The sequence below is a fragment of the Delphinus delphis genome, chromosome 15 (assembly GCF_949987515.2).
Source record: "Delphinus delphis chromosome 15, mDelDel1.2, whole genome shotgun sequence".
Taxonomy (NCBI): Eukaryota; Metazoa; Chordata; class Mammalia; order Artiodactyla; family Delphinidae; genus Delphinus; species Delphinus delphis.
The window spans coordinates 4,226,309-4,247,520 of record NC_082697.1 but is presented as its reverse complement, the minus strand read 5'-3'; the positions used below and the strand labels follow the sequence as shown (position 1 = coordinate 4,247,520).

The following is a 21,212-nucleotide window of genomic DNA, read 5'->3' as shown; positions in this document are numbered from 1 at the left end:
GCTGCGGCAAAAATCAGCCATGCCATTTTCCCTGACAGCACTTTAATTATGATGAAAGAACAAGATGGTTTTTGGTTTTTTACCGAGGAGGCTTGTGGTGGGGGGAAGGGGAGGGGGCTCTGAAAGAGATGCGAGTGGAGTGCAAAGCGGGCTGTCACCGCGGGCTGATGTATACACTGAAGGAGGGAGGGAAGCGCCCCCCGCACGGTCCTGGGTCCCGGCCCCCGTTGCGCCGGTCAGGCCCGCTGTTTGCAGGCAGGGTTGAGCCGGGCATAGGAAGGGCCGGTAGGGCAGAACTTAGCCAGCTGCTGGGTGCCGGCTTCCCCCTTCCCCTCTGTGGGGTGAGCTGTGACTTTAACCCCGAGCCTTGGAGGGCGGGGTGGGGGGGGGGGTCTAGCTTGTGTTCTGCTCCATCGGCTTTGAAAGCAGCCGAGGGGTTTTCAGTGGCCGTACGTCTCATTCTTGAAAATGGTGGGTTGTTTTTTTATTGTTTTTTTTTTAAGTCAAGTCAGGTGCTTGGTTCAAATGGCCATTCCAGGGCCTTGGAGCTGCAGAGGAGGCCAGAGAGAGCCCTGCAGGCCTGGGGCTGCTGTTCTGAGGGCAGAGGCGGCGTTTTAGCGATGGGAAAAGAGGTGGAAAGCAGATGTTAATCAGTTTCTTTCAGCTCAAGCGAGAATCAGGGAAAGGGCCCATTTCCCCTTCCACCCACCCTGCGTTGACCTTAGACATTGAGCCCTCAGGAACCCCCACCCACCCCCGCCCCCAACTGGGTTGCTAACAGCCCCTGAAGGTGGCCCTGGGATTCGTGCTGGCAGTGTCTCTCAGCTGAAAAGAGCCTTAGCTCCTGGGCTTGGGAATGTGAGGAAGATAGCACCCACATGCATCCACATTGCCCGCGGGTCCCCGGGGATGGAGGGAGCGGGGGGGGGGGGGGGGGACAAAAAGGCATAGAAGGTGCATTATTTCAGCCCCCTCCTCCGTTTTAGGACCCTTTCATGCCTTGCAAACACCAAGTGCAGGCTGCTGGAGAGCCTCTAGGACAGAACTACACAGAACAGGAGAGATGATCTGACCCTGCTCACCTCCGCTGCTCTTGTGTAACTAAATTACCCGATGTCTCTGTTAAAAGTGATGTCGCCCAGAGAGAGCACCCCGCAGCCTTGCGATAAACACCGAGGGGCCTTATTCCCCTCTCCCCAGGGAGGCTCTCTATGTGGCAAGTTCTCCCAAACAATCCATGATTTTCCCGGGATCCCTTATGCCCCTGACTGAATCATCGTGCTGCTGGAGACCCTTCTGATTTTGATGATTATTACCGGGCAGAGGATAATGAAACAGCAGGGACTTAGGGCTTTGTGTGGTAGGTGAATGATGGACATTTCCGAGTAAAGCCACTTTATTTCTTGCACGTACCAAGAGGACTCACAAGCCAAATGCAGCATCTGCGAGATCTTATGGGAGGGGGTCGGGGTCCTGGGCTGCTGAGGCGGTACTGCAGGGATACAGAGATGCCTCCTTTTTCTAGAACAACTGCAGTGTGCCCATCTGAGCCCAGCCAAAAGGCAAATTCTTTATCTGGACGCACGGTGATTCTGCCTGCTGCATAGACGGAGGAACCGTGATCCTGCTGATTTCAATGGACCGGTTGAGGAGAAAACATGAGGAAAAAAAAATCTTTATTTTTCTCAGTTTTCCCTTTTCTGCTTGGAAAACAATTTTAGGATCCGGCAGTTCAGTCTGCAAGGAGGAAGGGGCAGCATCCCAACTTACGACCGTTGGGGTGTTTAGCTATTTTAGAGGGATTTTAGTTTGGAGGGAAAAAAACACAAAAAAAGACAAATAAGACAAAAAAGCTTGCTGAGTTGGGGGTGAGGGGGGTATCAAAGCAGCCCACGTTAGGAGGCTGTACCTTTTCAATGTCGGAATAAGGGAGGTCTGTGAGGATCCACTCTTAGAAATAAATAGGCACTTTGGAAAAGGAAAATATCCCGTTCTTTGAGAAACAGGGTGAGGTGATCGGTTAATGTCGGGTGGTGGGGATCATAATCCTGTTTGAAGAATTGGTCTCATTTTTCATGTCAGAATTAATATTGGTGGAGATTAGATGGCTTCTTAATTTAGACCATTTACATCTCATAGAGTGCTAAAAAAGAGGGCTCCGAGCCACTTTCCGGCAGCAGCGAACCCAAATAAATAGGAACGATATAACCTTTTTAAAAATCCATTCTCTCTGCCGTCTCTTCACTGGCGAATTTGGAGTCATTTAGCACAACCTGAAAACTCAGATTTTTGTTGCTAGAAAAAGTAATGCTTCCTACTGTAGTATGGTTTTTGTTTGTTTGGTTTTTGTTTTGTTTTGTTTTTTTGTCGCCCACAATTTCCTATTCTGCTGATCTTTTTGACTTGAGTTTTTGTCGTCTTGACACCAAAGCATCCAATCAATTTGGTCGAAAGTTCAATCGTGGAAAAGCAACTGGTTGTTTTGTCCACAGACAGCCGGTTTGTCAAATATTTGAGAAACAGCTTATCTGACCACCTACCCTGACATCCCCCCAACCCAATGCTGCAGGGAAACTTATTTTTAGGAATTGGAGGGAACAGACCTTAGAAGCCGTTCCTCTGCTCTCTGAGGAATGAGGAAGTAGAGGGGACACGAATAAGATGTCATAGACCCTCTCGCTTTCTCTGCAGTGGCCATCTGAAGTCTGCAGTAGAGGGGAGGGGGGGACCCCAGTCTTCACAGGCAGGCGTGCAGAGGGGGGGAGTCTTTATGACTAGGCTCTTGGCAACATCACGGTCAGGGTCAAGATTTGTCTGGTGCCTGAGGCCATCTTAGGATGTGGTGAAGGCTGAGACCACCTGCCCTCATTTTGTTTTAGGGTACCACCAGTCCAGTGCAGCCAGTGAACAAATAAGGACGACAAGTGTTGCTTTTATAGAAAAAGAAAAAAAAAAAGCGTCATGATTCAGTTTCTTGAAAAAGCCGCCCCCCATCCTTTTATCTCAAAGTCACCATAACTAGGACTCCATCATCAATCTTTTTCTTTCTTTCTCACGTGGATAGCTAATTGAGGCTCTCTGGGCTACAGGGTTTTTTCCTGCTCTTTCAAGGCACTCAGTAGCCAGGCAGGTGGGGGAGGAAGGGGATGCTAGGAGGGGCAGAGGAAGGGGCAAGGGCTCCTTGGCACACCCCCTCCTGTACTTCAGTCTTGTGCAGAGCATTCCTATTTGCAGACAGCTCAGCCCAAAGCAGAGCGTTGCTATTACCCCCAGATGCTGTTTCCAATCGATCTGCTTTATTTTCCCTCTGGGGTGCAGGCAGGGCGGAGCCCAGATGTGCTCAGACCTCCAAAGCCACCCAGCCTTGATCCTTTATTTTTATGTTACAGTCACAGAACCTTGCAAATATGTTTTCAGCAGTTTAACCGCGTACCGAGAATTTCAGGGGAAAAAAGGTCAAGAAGTGATGATGACTTACATTTATTAGGGGCCCCATCAAGCAGACCTCTGAATTCTAATAAAGACAAATCAGTGTCATGTTTCTAAAAGGAAAAGAGTGACAGCTGGGTGATTTCACAGAATTATCAGGTGTTGGGAGGAAGGTAAAGCCAAGGGTTCAGTTACTGTAAATTAGAGTGATTTTTTGGGTTTGTTCCCCTGGGGTTTTCATGCTGCTGGTACCTGTTTTGGTGTGTTTGTAGTTTTGCTGAAATACACATATATTTTTCTCTCAATATCTTTTCTACTTTGGCATCCATTTTAGAAACTACATTTTTGTTGTAGAGTTCTATTCTTTAGTTTTCTTCTTTCTTCTTCTTTTTTTTTTTTCCCACAAAGTCGCCCTGTCTGCCTTCTGTACGCTCAGTAAATCTAGAGGATATGTAGTTATGCCAGGTTGAGGAATACACATCTATTTAACACATTTAAGAATGTGCAAGGCAAATGAAATATAAAGTTATTTTATATCTAAGATTAAAACATTGTGTCCTTGGGGATCACCCTAGTTAGCCCACAGTTTTTCCCCCCATTTTGCATTCAACTGACTCATGGCAGATTACTGAAATGATGTATTTAGACTAATTACTGATTTAACTAATAGAAAACCGTTTAAGAAATTCACTTTTAAGGCTGAGAATGACTTTAAGTTCCCCTGCTCTAGGGCGCCCCCCTGAGGCCCGGGTTAATAATAACATCATGATAGGATGGGGCCAGTTAGGTTTCTCTAGACATTAGGATGCTTTGAATGGTTATGAATGCATGGAATATCCATTTAACTTGCAGATTAGATGTCTTTGGGTCCCAACTAAGTTTTATATCAACTTCCTTTGAAAGATTCTTTCACAGCTAGGCTTTTTGAAGCGGAGAGTACAATTATGAAAATATCCTGGTACTCAGAAGGCAGAGATTTGTCTTTTCAGGATGAGGAAGCAAAAAACCTAGTGCTGCTTTAAGCTGCTTGATGCCTTCAACCGTCACAGTGAGAAGCACCCTTATTGGAACCAGTCCCCAAAGTGGGAGATTTGTCCACTTTTGGAGGTGGTTCTCTGTCCGTCAGCCATCTGGCATCATCTTGCTGGAGGGTAGGGACCCAGGGCCTTTGTGTGGCTGGTGGGATGGACCAACGAAAGCTTTTTCATCTAGGCTCCTTTTCGGCTCAGCAGAGCTTTCTTTCTGCCCTCTGCAGACCAGGACACCCCGTAGGCATTTTGCTCAGGCCGGACTTTGACATTCCAGAGTCGTCCTCTTACCAGCATGCTGACTTCATACCGGAGCTCCCAAGGTTTGGGCTGGAGCCTCACGGGCCCTCCTCCACTGTTGCCAAGTTCCCTCGAAAGTTGGCTACCTTCGTGACTGCTGATTTCTAACCGCAGGTCAGATTAAAGGACTCAGTGAAACCTTTGCCCTGTGGCCCCTGCCCTCAGGGTGTTCATGTCTTGTATACGTGAAGGGCTAGTTTTCTAGAGTTTTCATTTCTTGGCGTTAGGTCACTGCAACCCTGGGATAAAAATAGGTGTAATTAGTATGTTACAGATTAGACTCTGTATTTCTAGCTTTGTGCCACTTCCTCTAATAATACCAATTTTGGTGACACATTTCCTAGAATCCTGGGCTTGCTTCGTTTGCTAAAATCCTTCAAGAGCCAATTATAGGACAGATCTGTTTGCTTTAAAACCTAGAAGGGTCTGATCTTGATCAGACCTCTCGGCTCCCACTTCCTCTTTCCCCTGTCTTCTGAGGTCTGTCTTGATTTTCTTGTTTTCTATTCAGGGAGCAGGGCCTCCATCCCCCTCAAAGGCTGGCATTTTTGTTGACGGCTGAGCACACATGGTCTTCCGTGGCAAAAGGCCCTTTCCTGGCTGGCTCCAGAGTCCCCACCAATTAATCGGGGGGGTGGGGTGAGCGGGGGGGGTGACTTGAGTTAGGCATCGCTTCAGCCAAGCTGGGCATACATCGAGCACACCTGTCACTTGTGCCCGTGTCCAAAATTCAGCCCTAAGGGTCACAGCTGTGGCATTATTTCAGCATGAGCAATTCAGTATTTAATGTTCCTTAGAAAAATAAATCATTCCAAGCTGCTACTGTTCACCTATTAACCCTCAGAGGATTTCATAGAGGGAGGGCGGGGGTGTCATCCATAGTTTTCTTGGCCAGTAACAGACACTTCCCAGTTCTCCTTTTAAAAGACCATTTCTTATATAATGGCGAACAGGAGCTGCAGAAACAGCATCCTCTCATTCTCTGGCAGCCACAGCCTCCCAGAGTGAGAAGTTAGACTTTCTTTTCCTTTCATTTATATTTTTACCTGCGTAATACATAGCTTTCTACACATTGGCACTCCATCCCTTTCCTTTTTCATGGTAAGCTTATATTAGTCTGCCATCATTGACAAATATTGTCTTTTCTTTTTTTAAGTTTTGGCCACACCGAACAGCATGTGGGATCTTAGTTCCCCAACCAGGGATCGAACCCTCGCCCCCTGCAGTGGAAGCGCGGAGCCCTAACCACTGGGCCACCAGGGAAGTCCCTGTGGCAAGTCTTAATTTACAATGAAGTGCTGGTGGGTGGGATGGGGAAAGTTGATCATTAACCAGATTTGGGATTTGATGTAAATGGCCCCCCGGAGCAACACACATGTTAGACGTATCCTCCCTTCTGTTACCTGGGTCTTCGTAGCTGTCCATCTGCAGTTCATCCACATAGTACAAATCGTTTGAAAGCTGAGTTGTCTGCCTTCTGAAAGAAATTGGCTATATTTAGTTTTTAAAGCAAGCCTTGCTTTGTGTTCTTTGTAAAGTCAGCGACATTCTTTCAATTTTTTCAGTGTAATTAGCACAAAAGGAGCCGTAATCTGAGAAGGTAGTAGAGACTTAAGCGACTGAGAGACAGGAATGTTGGAGAAAGCGGGCAGAGGCCTCTTTCCCCTTTCTGGGCGGCGGGCAGAGACCCCGGGACGTGGGTGTGGGTAAAGCTGAGGTCTGTAGCTCATAAAAACATCTCCTTTTCATCTGATCCCCAGACTGATTGCAAATGCCTGATGCTTTGGCTGGATAGTCTTCTCCTCCTCCTAACTTCCAGAGGTCGGCGAAGACCTTAGGAAGCCACAGTGCCCTCTGGGCTCCGCTGAGTCGAGTGGGCTCCTGACTTGTCGGGGAGGGGGCCGTGCGGGCTGCCAAGCCCTCCATAAAGTGCTGAGTGAGGGAGGGAGTGGCGGGCACAGCCTCTGGCTGGGACTTACGTGTAGCCACGTGCAAAGGAGGAGGCTGCCCTTCATCCTCTGGGAGCCAAGCATTTGTGCCCCCTCAAAATAAAGACCCGAGGAAAGAGGAGGAGCTAAACTATAATTACACGTTTTTCAATTTCAACGTGTGTGGGTAAACACAGATGAAAAGGTACCTACATTTTTAGATAAATTAAACGTGTGACTAATTATGTCCCATTAATTGCTTAATTCCGGGTTTACCAACAGCAGGCGGAAGTGGGTTTAGAGAGGAGGGTTCAGCTACGAGGGCAGATGACACCTACAGCCCTGTCAGAATCTCACTTGTCCCAAACTGAGGCTAGTAACTAAGTGCAAGCCTGTTTGAAAACGGCCACCCATGCTTGGCTGGTAGGTAAATAAAGTAAAACCCCAAGATGTAAAAGTTGTATTGAGCAGTTGTTTCCTAGGTATATATGTATACACAAAGCAGCATTTAATGAAAGGAAATGTATTACCTGATTCATCCAGAGTGTTTAACGCTCTGAACTCTTAATCGTATGGGGCTAAGTTTGAAGAATTGAATGCAATGAAAAGAAAAGGAAAAAAAACAGGAAAATCTTTAAAATCAGAGCAATTAAAGAGCTTCTTTTATCTACAGAGATCTCCTTAGGACTTGGAGACTCTCTTGATCGCGCCAACTTGCTTTTTGTTTTATTTTTTCCTGTTGGTACTTGTTAAGTAAGATGTTGGATCAAAATGTCATTTAAATAAGGCATCTTGTAAATAAAAACAAAAGTTAGCTGACCTGCACCTGTTTTTAACTAGTCCTGCCTGCATTATTCCCCATCCTGGATGAGTTCCCATCCTCAAGGCCAAATTAAAAGTTCTAAGCAACAGGCTTTCCCATCACCTTAGTCCTCGTGAAATCCCGCCCCCAAGGGAGGCTAAAGGTATCTTAGTTTAGGAAAATTAACTTTCCTGCTATAGAGTGGTAACAAATTTACATCTTTTTGTCCCCGCCCCAAGATCTCCAGTAAGCGGGTCCATCGGTCTGTGGTTGATATCAGTAAGCCCCTAATCCGAGTTATCCATCTAGAATCTTTTCAGGGCTACCATATGTATCATATTATTTAGGTTTGAGTTTTTAAAAGGAACATTGTAATGCACGTCGTCTCTACTTTATTGTTTCCCCTTTTAAAGTAGATGCTGGCTTTGGTAAAAGTCCACTCCCACTCACTCTGGGGCTCCTGGGGATGTTGTGAGAAGGGCACTAATCGTCCTGGGAACTGGGCATCCATGGAGACCAGGAAGTTTCTCTCTTCGATGGTGTCCACACATCAAAGTCAAGGAAGATCCATAAAGGCACAGAAGTCGCAACTGCCCTCGTTTTGTGAACTGTGGTTTTAAGTAGACGTTTGATTGGTATCTCAAAGCCACTGGGTCCAAACACATTGGCCAATGCGCCCCTATATTTTGTTTGGATTCGAGTATGTTCTAAATTAAAAACAAATTATTTTTAAAATTAGTTGATAGAAATTAAATCGGGAGATTTCATATGGCCTTGTAGTTAGTCCCTTAATGTCAGGGCTTTTGAAATGAAGTTGTACTAACTTGAGCACCATGTTTAGTTCTGAACGCCAGTTTTGGATTACTTTGTGGTTGCCATTATTAACTAGTGAATATGACAAGGGAAAAAAAAATGCCCTAGGTAATCACGACATTAGATTTTTAAGAACTTTATGGTCCTAAGTAATAGAACCTTCTTACGGGGGATTAACTGGAACTAGGAAAACGCTTTTTACAATACCTGCTTCCTCATCGGTATCGTGCAGGCTTCAAGTCACATTCAGTTGCAACAATTTCAGTAATTCTAGTTAAATAAAGTGCGAAACGTGCTTTAAAGACAGAAAGCACCATTGAAGTGCTAAGCGCTATTATTAAAACCTTACAGCTAAGGTTTCTGTTTCAGTGGAAACCTATTTATTGTTCCCTAGGCTACTAAAATAATATTATAATTCTGTTTTCTCTGGGATCTTACAGTGACCCCATCTAATGAAAGGCCAAAAAGAACACCCTTGTCCAAAAACTGAATTACATCATTAAGTGTAAAAATGTTTTCAAGATACTAAGCTATAGCGAGTCTGTTTCTTTTAAGAGCAGACGAGGCATTCTTTCTCAGACAGGAAGGTGCAAAAGAGCCAGGGAACACATCCACCCATAAATACGAAGCTTACAAGACCACAAAATTCAGACCCCGGCATGACATGCGAATGCATCCATTGTTGTAAAGTCTGCATTGCTGGAAAGAGCTTTTGCTAGGCCGGCCCTGTGTATAGCGGTGGGACGCCCATCTGTTTTACCAAGTTGTATCGTGAGGTGACCTAGTGCTTTAGGTTACGGTTGTGTTATTGTCCCAACTTGCCGGCTTTGGCATGAAGCAAGTCACCTGAACCAGGCGTTTTACACCCAGGACATTCTGGCCCTTTGCCCCTCTCTGGAGCTTAAAATTTCCACAACTTCCATCTCTCCCTGAGCCAAAAAAGAGGCCCCTTCCACTGGAAAACTCTAGAGTCTGGACTGTTCCAAGAATTATGCTAATGGATTGCTCACTCGCAAAGCATAAACCAGGCGCTTAAAATGGTAACAACCTATTAAAATAAATTACTAATTCATATGAAAAGGTCACGCATGGTGGCCTCCAAACCTGAAAGCCTTTTTTTTTTTTATTTTTATTAAAATGTTTAAGGCCCAGGTAGGTCAAATGCTAGACTGAAAACTGTAGACGGTATCAGCTCACCACGCCAATTAAGTAAAAATCTCATCTTTCACTTTGTGTCGGGTGAAAACAGAAAGCTGAACAGACCACAAACGAGCTTGTGTTTCAGAGCTCTCAGTGGCCTTTGCTTACCTGTAAACCCTTGATTCCACCTGCTGTCATTTATTTACAAAGTAAATGCTTTATTTGTCCATCAGTGGTTGATCATAATAAAATATAGCTGAAACCTACACTTCACACAATTTTTTTTTTCAAGGATGGCCTGCCAGGTTAGAAGTTGAAATGACTGAAGCCAGACCTTGCTTTATTCATTCTAGGACAGTAGTCCCGATTGTGCCTTGCCTGGAATATATGTCAGTATATGACATGGGACAGCTTCACTCCTTTCAAAGTTCAGGTGTGATATTTATCTAAAAGGGGGGAGATGGTAACCCAACTCAGGGATTTCCAAATAAGGAGCCTTCATTATATTCATTGTAGTAATGTGTAGCTACTGGCATAAGTATCGAGGTTGTATTGGTTACTATTTTCCTCCTTGCTCTTAAATACGATGTATTTGCGCTTTGCCACATTAGAAGCAGGAAGGAAAGATGCTTTGGAACAAATGGAGCAGAAAATGTCTGGCCTATTCCTCCTCCTTATAAGTCTTCACCAATTTTTAAAAATGACAATCAGTTGATGAATCAAATTCAACCAACAGGTTTTTATTTAAGATATAAAGGTATAAAACTTGGGCCCCGTCTTTAGGTAGTTTCTAATCTAGTTGGTGAATGATTGTGTCATGATCTTTGCAAACAGCCTTACTGTCGAATTTGCTTAGGACAACATTCCCGTCTATAGGGTAAATATTTTTATCGGCTTTTGTTTAGACGAACGGTAGTTCCTTTGAGTTTTTGTCGAAAGAAGGTGTATTTTTGTGTAAGAAGGAGAGACCATATCCAGAGTGTGATCAAGACCTGGCTTACTTGGATGTGAGGAGGAAAGGGCAAGCACAGCAACTTTTCTGCAGAGTTCGAGAGAGTCTGAGACCCGCAGTCAGGCGAGGTAGCAGATGTAGATCATGAGGGTCTGGCGTGAAGATTTCGCTTCCTGTTCTTAATTCCAAGTGTTCTCTGCTGGCTTTGAATTGCCCTCCGCTGTCTTTCAGGTCCATAAAGTGAGGCCTTGTAGAAGGAGGGTAGAGGTGTACTGGATGGGGCCAAGAACAGTAATAGCGGACATCTTCATCTGACACAACTTTTCTTACTTTGAGTTGAGCAAACTGAGGAGAAGCGGGGGATTGCAGCAGTCCCGTTGAATGGTTAACAGTGTCTATTTTCAAAGAAAACAACACTCTTTGGACAGTTTACTCAAGGCCTCTGACCCAACCGAACAATCACCCCACCCCCTAGGTATGTTACCTGTGTTTCCATTTACAAGTAGGCTGCCTCTTCCTTTCTTTCTATCCCCCCAAACATCCAAAGTTTTACTGTTTCGAAGTGAAAGAAAGTTAAAGGCGGGAGAGAGTTCACGACTACTTTATGGACTGGGGTTGACCGGCAGGCAGCCGCGACCCACCAAAGGCAGTTGCCAAGTCTTAGCTTGACGGCTGGGCTACTCTTGACTCACCTGGGCCCAAGGTGGGCCGCACGGACCAAACTTTTATTGACTGAATGAATGAATTGTACCCAAGCAGACACGCGCAGGGCTCAACCAGGAGACTCAACCAAGGTCCCAGGAAAAGAGAGCCGCGGCCGAGTCGTTGAGAACTTGGTGTGACTGCCGTTCACCCACCACGCTGTACCGCAGCCTCACATGGGACAGGGCTGGGGTGGGACACTTGCAAGTCTTTAAACAATTCTCAAACAAATTCGTGTTCAATAAACTACTTTTCCGTCTGTTCCAGAGCATCCCCCCGCGGCACCCCGGCCCGGCCTCGTATAACTGGGACGCCCTGGCCCGCCACCTGGCCCGCCCAGGAGGACTCCGGGGGCGCAGACCTCGCGGCCCCGGCCACCACCGCTCGGCTCTCGAGTCGCCGGCGCCTGCTTGCTCTTGCGATGCTCGTTTTTCGCGCTCACATAACACCTCTCATCGGACGACCCGCCGCCGGGCACGCGCCGCCGGGAGGGAGGGGTGGGTGGCGGTCTCCGCGCGCGCTAACCGGGAAGCTGGAGGTAAGGAGGCGCGCAGCAGGGGTAAGCGCCGCCGTCGCACACTTTGCACGCCGCCCAGGGCTACACCACTCACCGAAAATTGGGAGGCAGGTCTGGGAGGCGGGGTCCGGCGCCCACCGCCTTGGGCGCCCCCTCGGCCCCCGCCACCGCGTCCCCCGCGCCCCGCGCCCACTCCCGCGTGGCCCCCGCACCGGCCTGCACCTCCGGGGTGCGCGGCGGCCCGTTTGGGCGCGTCCCCGGCGGGCCGATTTTTCGGCTTCCCCTTCGGTTTATAGGGGCCGCCACGGTGGGTCCGTCCTCTGAAGAGGCTGGGGCGTCATCGGGCTGCTTAGGAGCGCTGCTCTCCGGCGGGGACACTCAGTCGCGTCGGCACCGCGGAGCGGGCTGCGTCAGGTGGCCGGCCCGGCGCGGCTCGCTCTCTGGCTCGCAGGCTCTCTGGCTCCGGGCTGCGGCGCCGCGGCTGGAGCGAACTCCTGTCCCCTCGCGGGGCGGCGGCGGGCGGCCGGCAGGCAGGCAGGCAGGCACTGCCTTGCGTGTGAGTGCACCTCACTCACATGTAAGTCCGGGGGCACCGTGGCCTCCCGCGGAAGTGCGAGTCGCCCGGCGCGGGGAAATAGCCACCGGGGCCGGGACGGGGCAGGGGCGCCCCAGCACTGCCGCCCTGCCCGCGCCTCCCGGGCACCCTCCAATTCTCTCTCTCTTCTCTTTTCTCTTCTCCATTGGCGTACCCAAGAGCCTAACCAAGGAGCGCCTGAGGGTAACAGCAACCTCGTGCCATCGCGCCTCTGCACTTTTCTTTTTTGAGTTGTTTGACGTTTCTTGTTGCTTTTTGATTTCTCGTGTTGTTGGGTGCTTTTTGGTTTGTTCTCGCCCCTTTTTCGTTTGCTCACCCTTTTTTGGCGCTAACTCTTAGGCAGCCAGCCCAGCAGCCCGAACGAAGCCCGGCAGCCGCGCTCCGCGGCCCCGGGGCAGCGCAGCGGGGATCGCAGCCGATTCCCCCGACACGGGGCGCACGGGGTCCGGCCAGCCCGAGGCCGGGGGCAAGCAGGGCGCCCGGGCCAGGCGAGAGCCAGGCACCCCGAGGTGGCCGAGCCACCATGCTGAAGATGGCCATGAAGATCAAAGCTTGGGCGGTGGAGAGCGAGAGGAAGACAGCGTTGGCTGCGGCCGAGGTGGCTGCCGAAGCTGCGGCGGTGGCTGCAGCGCTGGCCGAGCCGCGCGCACCGCGGAAGAAAGGGGACACCGAGAAGCCCCCCAAGAAGCCAGAGCAAGAGGCGTCCTCCGAGAAGTTGCTGACCGAAAAGGAGCGGCGGAAGATCGAGAGGAAGCTACTGGAGCAGAGAAGAAACGAGGAGAAGAAGAAGGAGAAGGAGAGGAAGAAGTTGGAGAAGATGCAGAAGAAGAAGAAGAAGAAGGAGAAGAAGAAGAAGAAGAAGAAGGTGCCAGAAGCCCAGGAGGAGGCCCGAGGCCTGGAGGTCGCCGCCGCTACCGCCGCCGGCGGCGCAGACGAGGGCGCCGCGGAGGGCGCCGACGGGGGCGGCGTGGGCGCCGGCGCCGGGGCCACGAGTAGGATCTGGATCGAGTGGGACACGGACTCGAGCGACGAGGACGACCTGTTCGACGCCTTGCGGGGCTTCAGGGGCGCCGTGTGGGGGTCCGGGCTGCTGAAGATCAGCGCGCTGAGCGCCCACCTGCCGCTCCTGACCTTCCCGGTTCTCTCCGTGCGCAGCCCCGCGTGGGTACTCGATTTCCTGCTGCAGAAGCGCCCGGAGCAGGGCCGCGGCTGCGGCTTCTTTTTCGGGGCGATCTGCTGCTTCCGAATGTTCCTGGGCTGCGCCTTCTTCTCCTTCGTGGGCGGCCGGGCCAAGCGCAGAGGCCATGGGCGCCCCGGGACCTCGGGTGCCTTCGGCTCGGGCCATGGCGCCCAGCGCCAGGGGCGCGAGGAGCGGCTCATCTAGTCAGACCCCCGCCCCCTCCCCGCCACCAGACACCACCATCGTTGTGTAGTGTGGAGTTTTATTGAGTATTTGTGTGTGTGTGTTTGGACACATTTTCCTTTTCGGTTGCTCTGTCCTTTGGTTCGTGCTCGCCTCGCTTCTTCCACACTCCCTGCTCTCTAGCTCTCTCTGTCTCTCTCTTCTTTTCGAAAAATTTCCTAAGTCCGGGCTCTGGCTCGCGCTCCCTCCCCTTCCGCCCACCCCGGCCCCTCGGCGGCGCCCGCGGGAGGGGGGAGGGGGCTCGGCCTCGGGGGCCGCTGGGCGACGCGGCCCGGGGGGTGGAGCGTTGGCGTCGTGCGAGGGGTCGTCACCGGCTCGGAGACGCCCCCTCTCCCCCCGTGGCCGGCCCCGCTTGGGGCCCGAGCCAGGGGGGCGAGGGGGCGTCTCCCAGGCCCGTCCCGTCCCGGGCGCGGGCAGAGGGACCCCCTCCCCGGGTACCCGTGGGGGGGGGGCGCCTCCCTCCACCAGCTCCCGCCCTCCCCGCCGCCGCGGCCGCTCCTCATCCCTCCTCCTCCTCCTCCTCCTTCCACCCCCCTCGCCGCCGCCGCCTCCTCCTCCCCCCGCCTCCCCCCGCCCGCCGCGGAGCTTTGGGTCGGGGCGGCGGCGGGGCCCCGGCCGAGGCAATAAGAGCGGCGGCGGCGGCAGCGGCGGCAGCAGCTCCCGCAGCTCCTGCTCTGGTCCGCCTCGGTCCGCGGCGGCCATCAGACCCCTCGGCTTCGGCTCGAGGGGCCGGGAGCCGCGCGCTCGGCTCGGTCAGACCGACACCACCCTCCCCGCGCGGTCCGCAGTCCGCCCCGCGCGCTCCTCCCCGAGGAGCCGAGCCCGCGCCCGGCCCGCCCGCCCGGCTGCCCCGGCCCTCTCCGCCCGCGTGAGGCCGCCCGCGCCCGGCCCCGCCGCCGCCGCCGCCGCCGCAGCCCGGCCGCGCCCCGCGCCCCGCCGCCGCCGCCGCCATGGGCTGCCTCGGAAACAGTAAGACCGAGGACCAGCGCAACGAGGAGAAGGCGCAGCGCGAGGCCAACAAAAAGATCGAGAAGCAGCTGCAGAAGGACAAGCAGGTCTACCGGGCCACGCACCGCCTGCTGCTGCTGGGTAAGGGCGGGGCGGGGGGCGCCGGCCCCGGCCCGGCCCGGGGGCCCCTCGGGGCGCCCCGCAGGCCGCGCGCGCCGAGCCCGCCCCCCGCCCCGGGCGCGCGCTCCCGAGCCCGCCGCCCGCCCGCGGGCTCAGTCTCTCGGGGGCGAGGCCGGAAGGGGGACCCCGGGGCGCCATTCGGCCGGGCGGGGGCCCAAAATGGGTCCGGGGGCCGTGGCGACGCGGGCGCGGGTCCCCCTCCCCTGGCCGCTCGCTCTCTGTCTCTCTCTCGCCCTCCCCCTCGCTCTTCTTTCTCTCTTTTTCCGCGAGGCCTACACGACGCCAGGGGTTCGGGTGCGTGTTGGGGAGGGGGAGGGGGAGTCCCACAGGGCTCGGGAGACTGCGACAAAAAGAGGGTTTCGGGGACAGGAAATGGGGTGGCGGGCCGAGGGAGGGGGACCCGCCTCCGTTGGGTGTGTGATTTGTTGGGAGAGGGAAGGGGAGAAAGCGAGAGGGGCCGGCGGAGAAGGGGGTGACGCGGGGGGGGGGCGCCGCGGTGGCGGAGGGGGCCTCGTCGAGGGGAGAGGTTCGGCGGGAGAAGTGGCTGAGGAGAGTGGGGGCGGGTGACATCAGCCCCTCGGAAGGGCTCGGAGTGGTAAAGGTGGTGCAGCGAGGGGGAGGGGGCGCGGGCGAGTCGTGGCGCCGGAGTGGGGGGGCGGGCGGAGGAGGGAGCGCGGCGGCCGCTGGGCGCGACTTGGTGCGTTGCGGGCAGGACACACTGTGTGCGCGGAGCAGACGTGTCCCGGGCCGGGCCGGGCCGTGGAAGGAAGAGAAGGAGAATCGAATAAAATAAGGCCGAAAAAAAAAAAAATGGAGTTAGTACTCTAAGTGCCCAGTGAAGCCAAATGACACGTCATTTTACAGTATGACCTTTTTTCCCCTTCCAGATATGCAGGCTCTTTGAAAAGCAAAGAAGAGAATTAACTGTAGCAGCTGCCGCCCCCCCAAACCATTAACACACACACACACACTTTCCTGTTAGTCGGCCACATTGAGAGTGCTTTGTGAAAAAAATGGAAAGGAAAAAAAAAAAGACATGCACAGATCAGAACTGGAAAATGACATTTGTCTGTAAATGGCTTCTTGGTCTGGAAATGGCGTGGTTTTTTTTGTCCTTTTCAAGGTGGGAGGGGGATTGAGAATGCTTTAAGGAAAAGACTTTTTTTCCAGGTGGAAGGAGATGAGACTACGTTAGTTGTTTGTCAAGTGACATTTGGTTGTTTGGCTTGGGGTTTTCTCTTTTGATTGCGGTTTTTCCTCTTTGGCCAAAAAAAAAAAAAAACGCGGGTGGGGGTGTGTGTGAACTCTAAGGAGATGGCCTTTTCCCCTTTTGTCTTAAAGGTGCTGCTTTGGGAAAATAAATCAAACAAAAGCATAAAAGAAATTGTTGAAATAACCAGAAGAATTACACAAGCATTAATTAGTATGGAAGTTTTCCACTTCCTTAGTAATTTGGCTATCTGAGTTAATTTGTGAATTTGCTAGGTTAAGACCTAGTTCATGGTCACATATCAACAGAACAGCTTGATTATGAAGAATAAAATGTAAAGGGCTGTTTTTTCTTTGTGGTGGCGTCTGCTTTGCTTTTTTTTTTTTTGGATGGGTCACGTCTTTGTTCTCCTGGGTCCAGATTTATGTAAAGCAGAAAATTATTAAGTGAAAATAAGTCCCTTTGGTGTGTGTTTATGCATTTGCAATTACAGTAATTAAATGGTACGTATGTTGAGGTGTCGTCAAAAACTTACAAAGGTGGAACTATGCTATGTGAATATTAATGTGCCATGTAATTTGATTTCAAAGTATAAGCCTAGAAAAGTCTAGAATCTTTCCTAGGAACACTCCTGCTATCTGAATACTAATTTAAAACAAGTGTGATGTTAATGGTACCTTAAATTTCTAACAGCCTTGCACGGACATCACAAAGTCTTCACTTGAGACTGTTGCTCTGAACACACCTGGCATCACTGGCCTAACCTTTCCCAGGTGTCTTAGCCCTATTGCCATAATTTATTGAAGGGTCTGGCATGTGGGGGTCTGCAGCCCAAGGCAGTGCCACACATTTTGCATCTTTAAATCGTGATTCTCACCAAATGATGCCCCCCCACGCAAAAGAGGAAAAGTAGTGATGCCCAGAATCCTCTTTTTTAATTTAATGATATGAAATCTGAGTGAATTACAGTATCACAAAAGATCTGGCAGTAATTTTTCAGTCCGATTCTCCAATTTCCTAAATGTGGAAACTGAGGCACGGACCTGTTTGTGCCCTAAAGAGAGGTGATACACACTTTAACACGAGAGTGTTGGAGATTCTGATTAACACTATGTATACTCTTCATGGAATCTCTTAATCGTACCTTTAATATTTTAATTTATGAGAGTTAGGCTCATTAAGATAGAATGTTTGCTTTGAAATCAATGTTTCTGTGGAAACTGATTTTAACTTTTTACAGATATTGATTACAGCCTTGTGAAAAGGCAGGAGAAGGAGGAATGCTTTGCTCTCTGGGCAGTAAAACAAAACAATTAATAAAATTAAAAGTGAAAAAGAGGACTAAAAAACCAAACAGGCTTGTGCTTGAGGAGGACAGAAATTGTCCCCTCAGGGTTAGCTGTTGGAGAGAGTATCCATTTGCAAAAACAGAAAATGAGAAACCAGCAATCCTCCTTCTAGCTTGGTGGAACTGTGTTTTTTCCATAAAATATATGTTTTTACAAATGAAAGGTGGTTTAAAATGGGGGCATGTGCCCCTTCTAAGCTCTGTTCGTTGGGAAGGGCTTGGAATCTTTGAAAATTCAGTGGTTCCCAGGAATATTTTCCCTTCTGATTAAAGTCCTGCCCTTTTAACATGCTAATAGGGTAGTTCTCAAGCCCTGTATTTAATACTTAAATGTTTTTCGAGAAGGTGACAGCAAATCAATGGTGTCCCCCCCACCATGGTTGTTGTATCCAGAGTTTATCTTTAGAAAAACAAAGTTAGCAGGAAAAGGGGGAGGGGTGTGGAGAAGTGGATAAAATGTAATAGTATGGGGCTTAGGGGTTGATTTTTAAGTAGCCCGGGGGGCGAGAACCCTGCAGAGAAGGCAGCAGCCTTGAGAAAATGTTGAAGAGGCAGTCGCTGCGTCAGTACGTGATCTGGGGGCGCCTGCAGGGCCGGGGCATTGTTTTGTGAATACTGGGGTATTTTAACCATGAAATATCTGACAAGCAGTGAACTATGTGGCCGTATACATTAATGTGTACATTTTTACCAGTGAACGCTCATAGTTCAAACATCCAGTTTCATGGCTTTAACAGCAATTTTCTTGACCCCCCCCCATGACAGAATTGCGTCATTCTTTCTTTGCCCCTTTGCCCACCCCACAAATCTTAAGGCAACCAAAAGGAAAAATAAAAAGAAGAAAACAAAACACCTAAACAAACCAAAACCTTTCATTCTTGTTTGTTGTTCTGACGGTGGAATACTGCAGGTACACACAAAGTTGGATGTTTATTTCATTTTCTCTGCGTCGAAATGTCAAGGAAAATTGCAAGTCTCTTGTTTGTTTTTTGTGTGTTGCTTCTATGGAGAAAACGGCAGTCCTCCTTCTCTCTCCTCCCTGCCCAAAGTGTGTAAAATGCCTCCCTCTTAACCTGAGACTTACTTTCATTTTCTAGGTGCTGGAGAATCTGGTAAAAGCACCATCGTGAAGCAAATGAGGATCCTGCATGTTAATGGGTTTAATGGAGAGTAAGTGTCAAATCTGTGGCAAGGGCACAGGCAGAGTAGCACATTGGATGCTAACCTTTAGGAAGTTCAGGTAGCTTTTGGGGGCTGGGCAACGTCCGCTTGAATTTTTTCAGCCTACATGTTAGAAAATCCAGGGAAGAGCTCTTTAGGGGTTGTTCTCCTCTCCCTCCTTTTACTCTTTGGTGCAGCAACGAGACAGTAATAATAATAAAGCCCCAGTGTTGGCCCTGTGACGGGTCTGCGGCAGATTTTGGTGCAGTGGGTCTCAGACATAGCTGACTCTGGCCGTGGCCACCCTTTTGCCTGGTGACGCTGACCACTGCAGAGACGCCCCCCGCCCCCAGGCACATTTCAGCGCAATGCACCAGTGCAGGATGTTGTAAACTACTAGGGAAACATGGTTTCAATAATATTCTCACATAGAACTAAGTTGGAAGAGTCAGCCCTTGTTCATAATTCCTCATTCCCCACCCCTCACCCCCTTTGGAATTATCATGGGTAGATCATTGTTTCCCTTTTTAAAAATCGATGGTCTTGCCTAAAGAAAAGAAAAAGGAGACGTTTAAATGATGGAAAGGCTGGGAGTTGGGCACTTCCGGCCAGACCAAGAGGTACTTTTGCCTTTGAAAAGTCCTTCAGGGCATTTTGCTATAGGACAATGTGACAATACCGCAGTGAGAATAAAGATGAAACGAGAGAGTGCCTATATCAGGGATGTGAAAGACGGGCATGGCGTTCTACTTGCCAGGAAGGATGCAAATAAGGGGCACAAGTCTCCCCAGACCCAGCCTCTGTTTTCACGGGGGTGAGAGCAGTTAACCTCACTAGATTACAAACACCTGAAGCCACTAGTCTGCAGTTAGTAGTTGGTTAGCAATCCTATTCCCTTTCTTAAACCTGGATTCAGTTGAAAGTTGCCTTCCCCCTTGGTTTCAAAAGGGAAGATTGAGTCAAAGGGGCATAGTTTAATTAAGTTGTGCACCCAGAACAAACCAGTTAAAAAAAAAGTTACTGTCGCCTACTAAGGGCGGGGCGGGGGGGGGGGGGGACATGACAAAGATGAATTTTATCACCTTTCAGAGGTAAAAGAGCTGAGCTGAAGGCAGTTTATGGAAAACAGGCTCTTTATGGAAAATTCTAGAATTTCTTAGACCAAATAAGGGGGGGTGGAGAAAAGGATGACATCACCCATACAAATGGACATTTTAGTTTAGGATGCTTTAAGCTTTAAAATTCAGAGGGATGGACTATTAATTTTATGAATGGCTCCTGGTGAGTTACCGATACGCACATACATGCTGTTAGTCAGTTGACTTGTCACAAACCAGTTCTGAAATTCTTAATTTCTAAAGCCTTGCCACCAGAGTTGCCATCCGTCAATTAAAACAAAAAACCTGAAATAGGCTCCTTGCTATGATTTTGTAATCTAAAGAAAAATCTTGCATAATTTTCCCCCCTGCAACTTGCTGGGGAGAGCTTCTTCATGAGGCTAGTTAAGCAAAAATAATTTGACCATGTACCCTCTAGATAAATATTTTGATTAAAACTGGACATGGCTCGAATTTTTTAAAAGGATGCAGCAGCCACTGTTTACCTTAGCTCGAGTCCAATAGAAGATAGGACATCCTTGACATAATTCACTTAAAGTTTTTTTATTACTCTGCAGATTGCCCTAAAATTTTTTTTTAGGGAAAGGATTCTCCTCCCTAAGTGAGCCCGTTTGTAATGCAGACGAGGCATTTAAACCAGAACTTCTCTTTTCTATTTTTTCAAAAGAGGAAGCGACATTCCCAGTTTGCCTGCTTTGTAGAGGAAGCCATAGGTAATCTCCGAGGACGTTAAATTTAGCCCGTGAAAGTGACATACAGGGGAATTCTTTACGTGAGTTTAGAAACCTTATTTTTATCTTGTCCAACTGAGCCTCCTTTTTTCTTTTTCCTCGCTGTGGTATTGCAACAAAAGCGGTTTCCTTCTCCACTAGGAATCCCCTGTGAAGTGGGGACATCCGTCCACGAAAGGGTGTTCTGTGTGGTGCAGGGTCTCTCCCTCCTTCCTCCATAAATGTGCGCTTTGTCAGGGCTGGGCTGAGCTATTACATTTGCCTTAACTGTCCGCAGACTGCTGTGCCAAGTACATCTGCAGAGTAACATGTCATTAATCTGACCTTCAGAAATACAGAGGTCAAGTGCGGATTTTCCTAACTCAACGCTAACTCTCTATCTTACATTAAAAAAAAAAAAGTGCCGTTAACACTGGTTGAGCTACTAAGCTAATCAAGTACAAACCCACGTAGACAGCTTAAGCCATCTTGCCCGTCCCACCTTCGAGGAGGATTTCCTACCATTCATGAAGATTGGGTTTTGGGGGGTGGGGAGGGTTGGTGGTAGTGGGTGGGTTTTATTCTTTTTATTTTTCGTTGCCTTATGGTCCAGGCACACTTTTAATTGATGACAGTTTATGGGGAGCAATTATATCGAAATAACATAGGTAGTTTCCCGACTACAAAAAGGGAGGAAATTAATATTGGCACCAGGAAATCATGGGCCAAAAGCACCCATGTCTGTGTTCAGATGCAACATGGTGAAGATTGAGGTCTGGGACAATCAGGGGCCGTTTGCGCTGCTGTATTCTCCAAAGAATTGTGAGATAAATCACTGCTTTAGCTCCCTGATGCACGTACCTTTAGTGAAAGCACAAGAAAATAATTATCCGTCTCTTCTGTACCCG

General features: G+C 49.7%; 1 protein-coding gene across 17 annotated transcripts in view; it reads left to right on the top strand.

Moving 5' to 3' along the window:
- GNAS (GNAS complex locus) overlaps window positions 1–21,212 on the top strand; it is a 54,203-nt gene that overhangs the window by 21,200 nt on the left and 11,791 nt on the right. For 3 of the 17 annotated variants that reach the window (XM_060033328.1, XM_060033326.1, XM_060033327.1), the window contains exon 2: window positions 18,413–18,485. In XM_060033328.1, the coding sequence (XP_059889311.1) occupies window positions 18,413–18,485 (73 nt within the window). Of the gene's footprint in view, window positions 1–12,009; window positions 12,189–12,365; window positions 12,390–14,082; window positions 14,719–14,869; window positions 15,052–18,412; window positions 18,486–21,212 lie in introns of those variants that run through there. The other 14 variants (XM_060033333.1, XM_060033331.1, XM_060033341.1 and 11 more) reach the window with 12 other exon arrangements.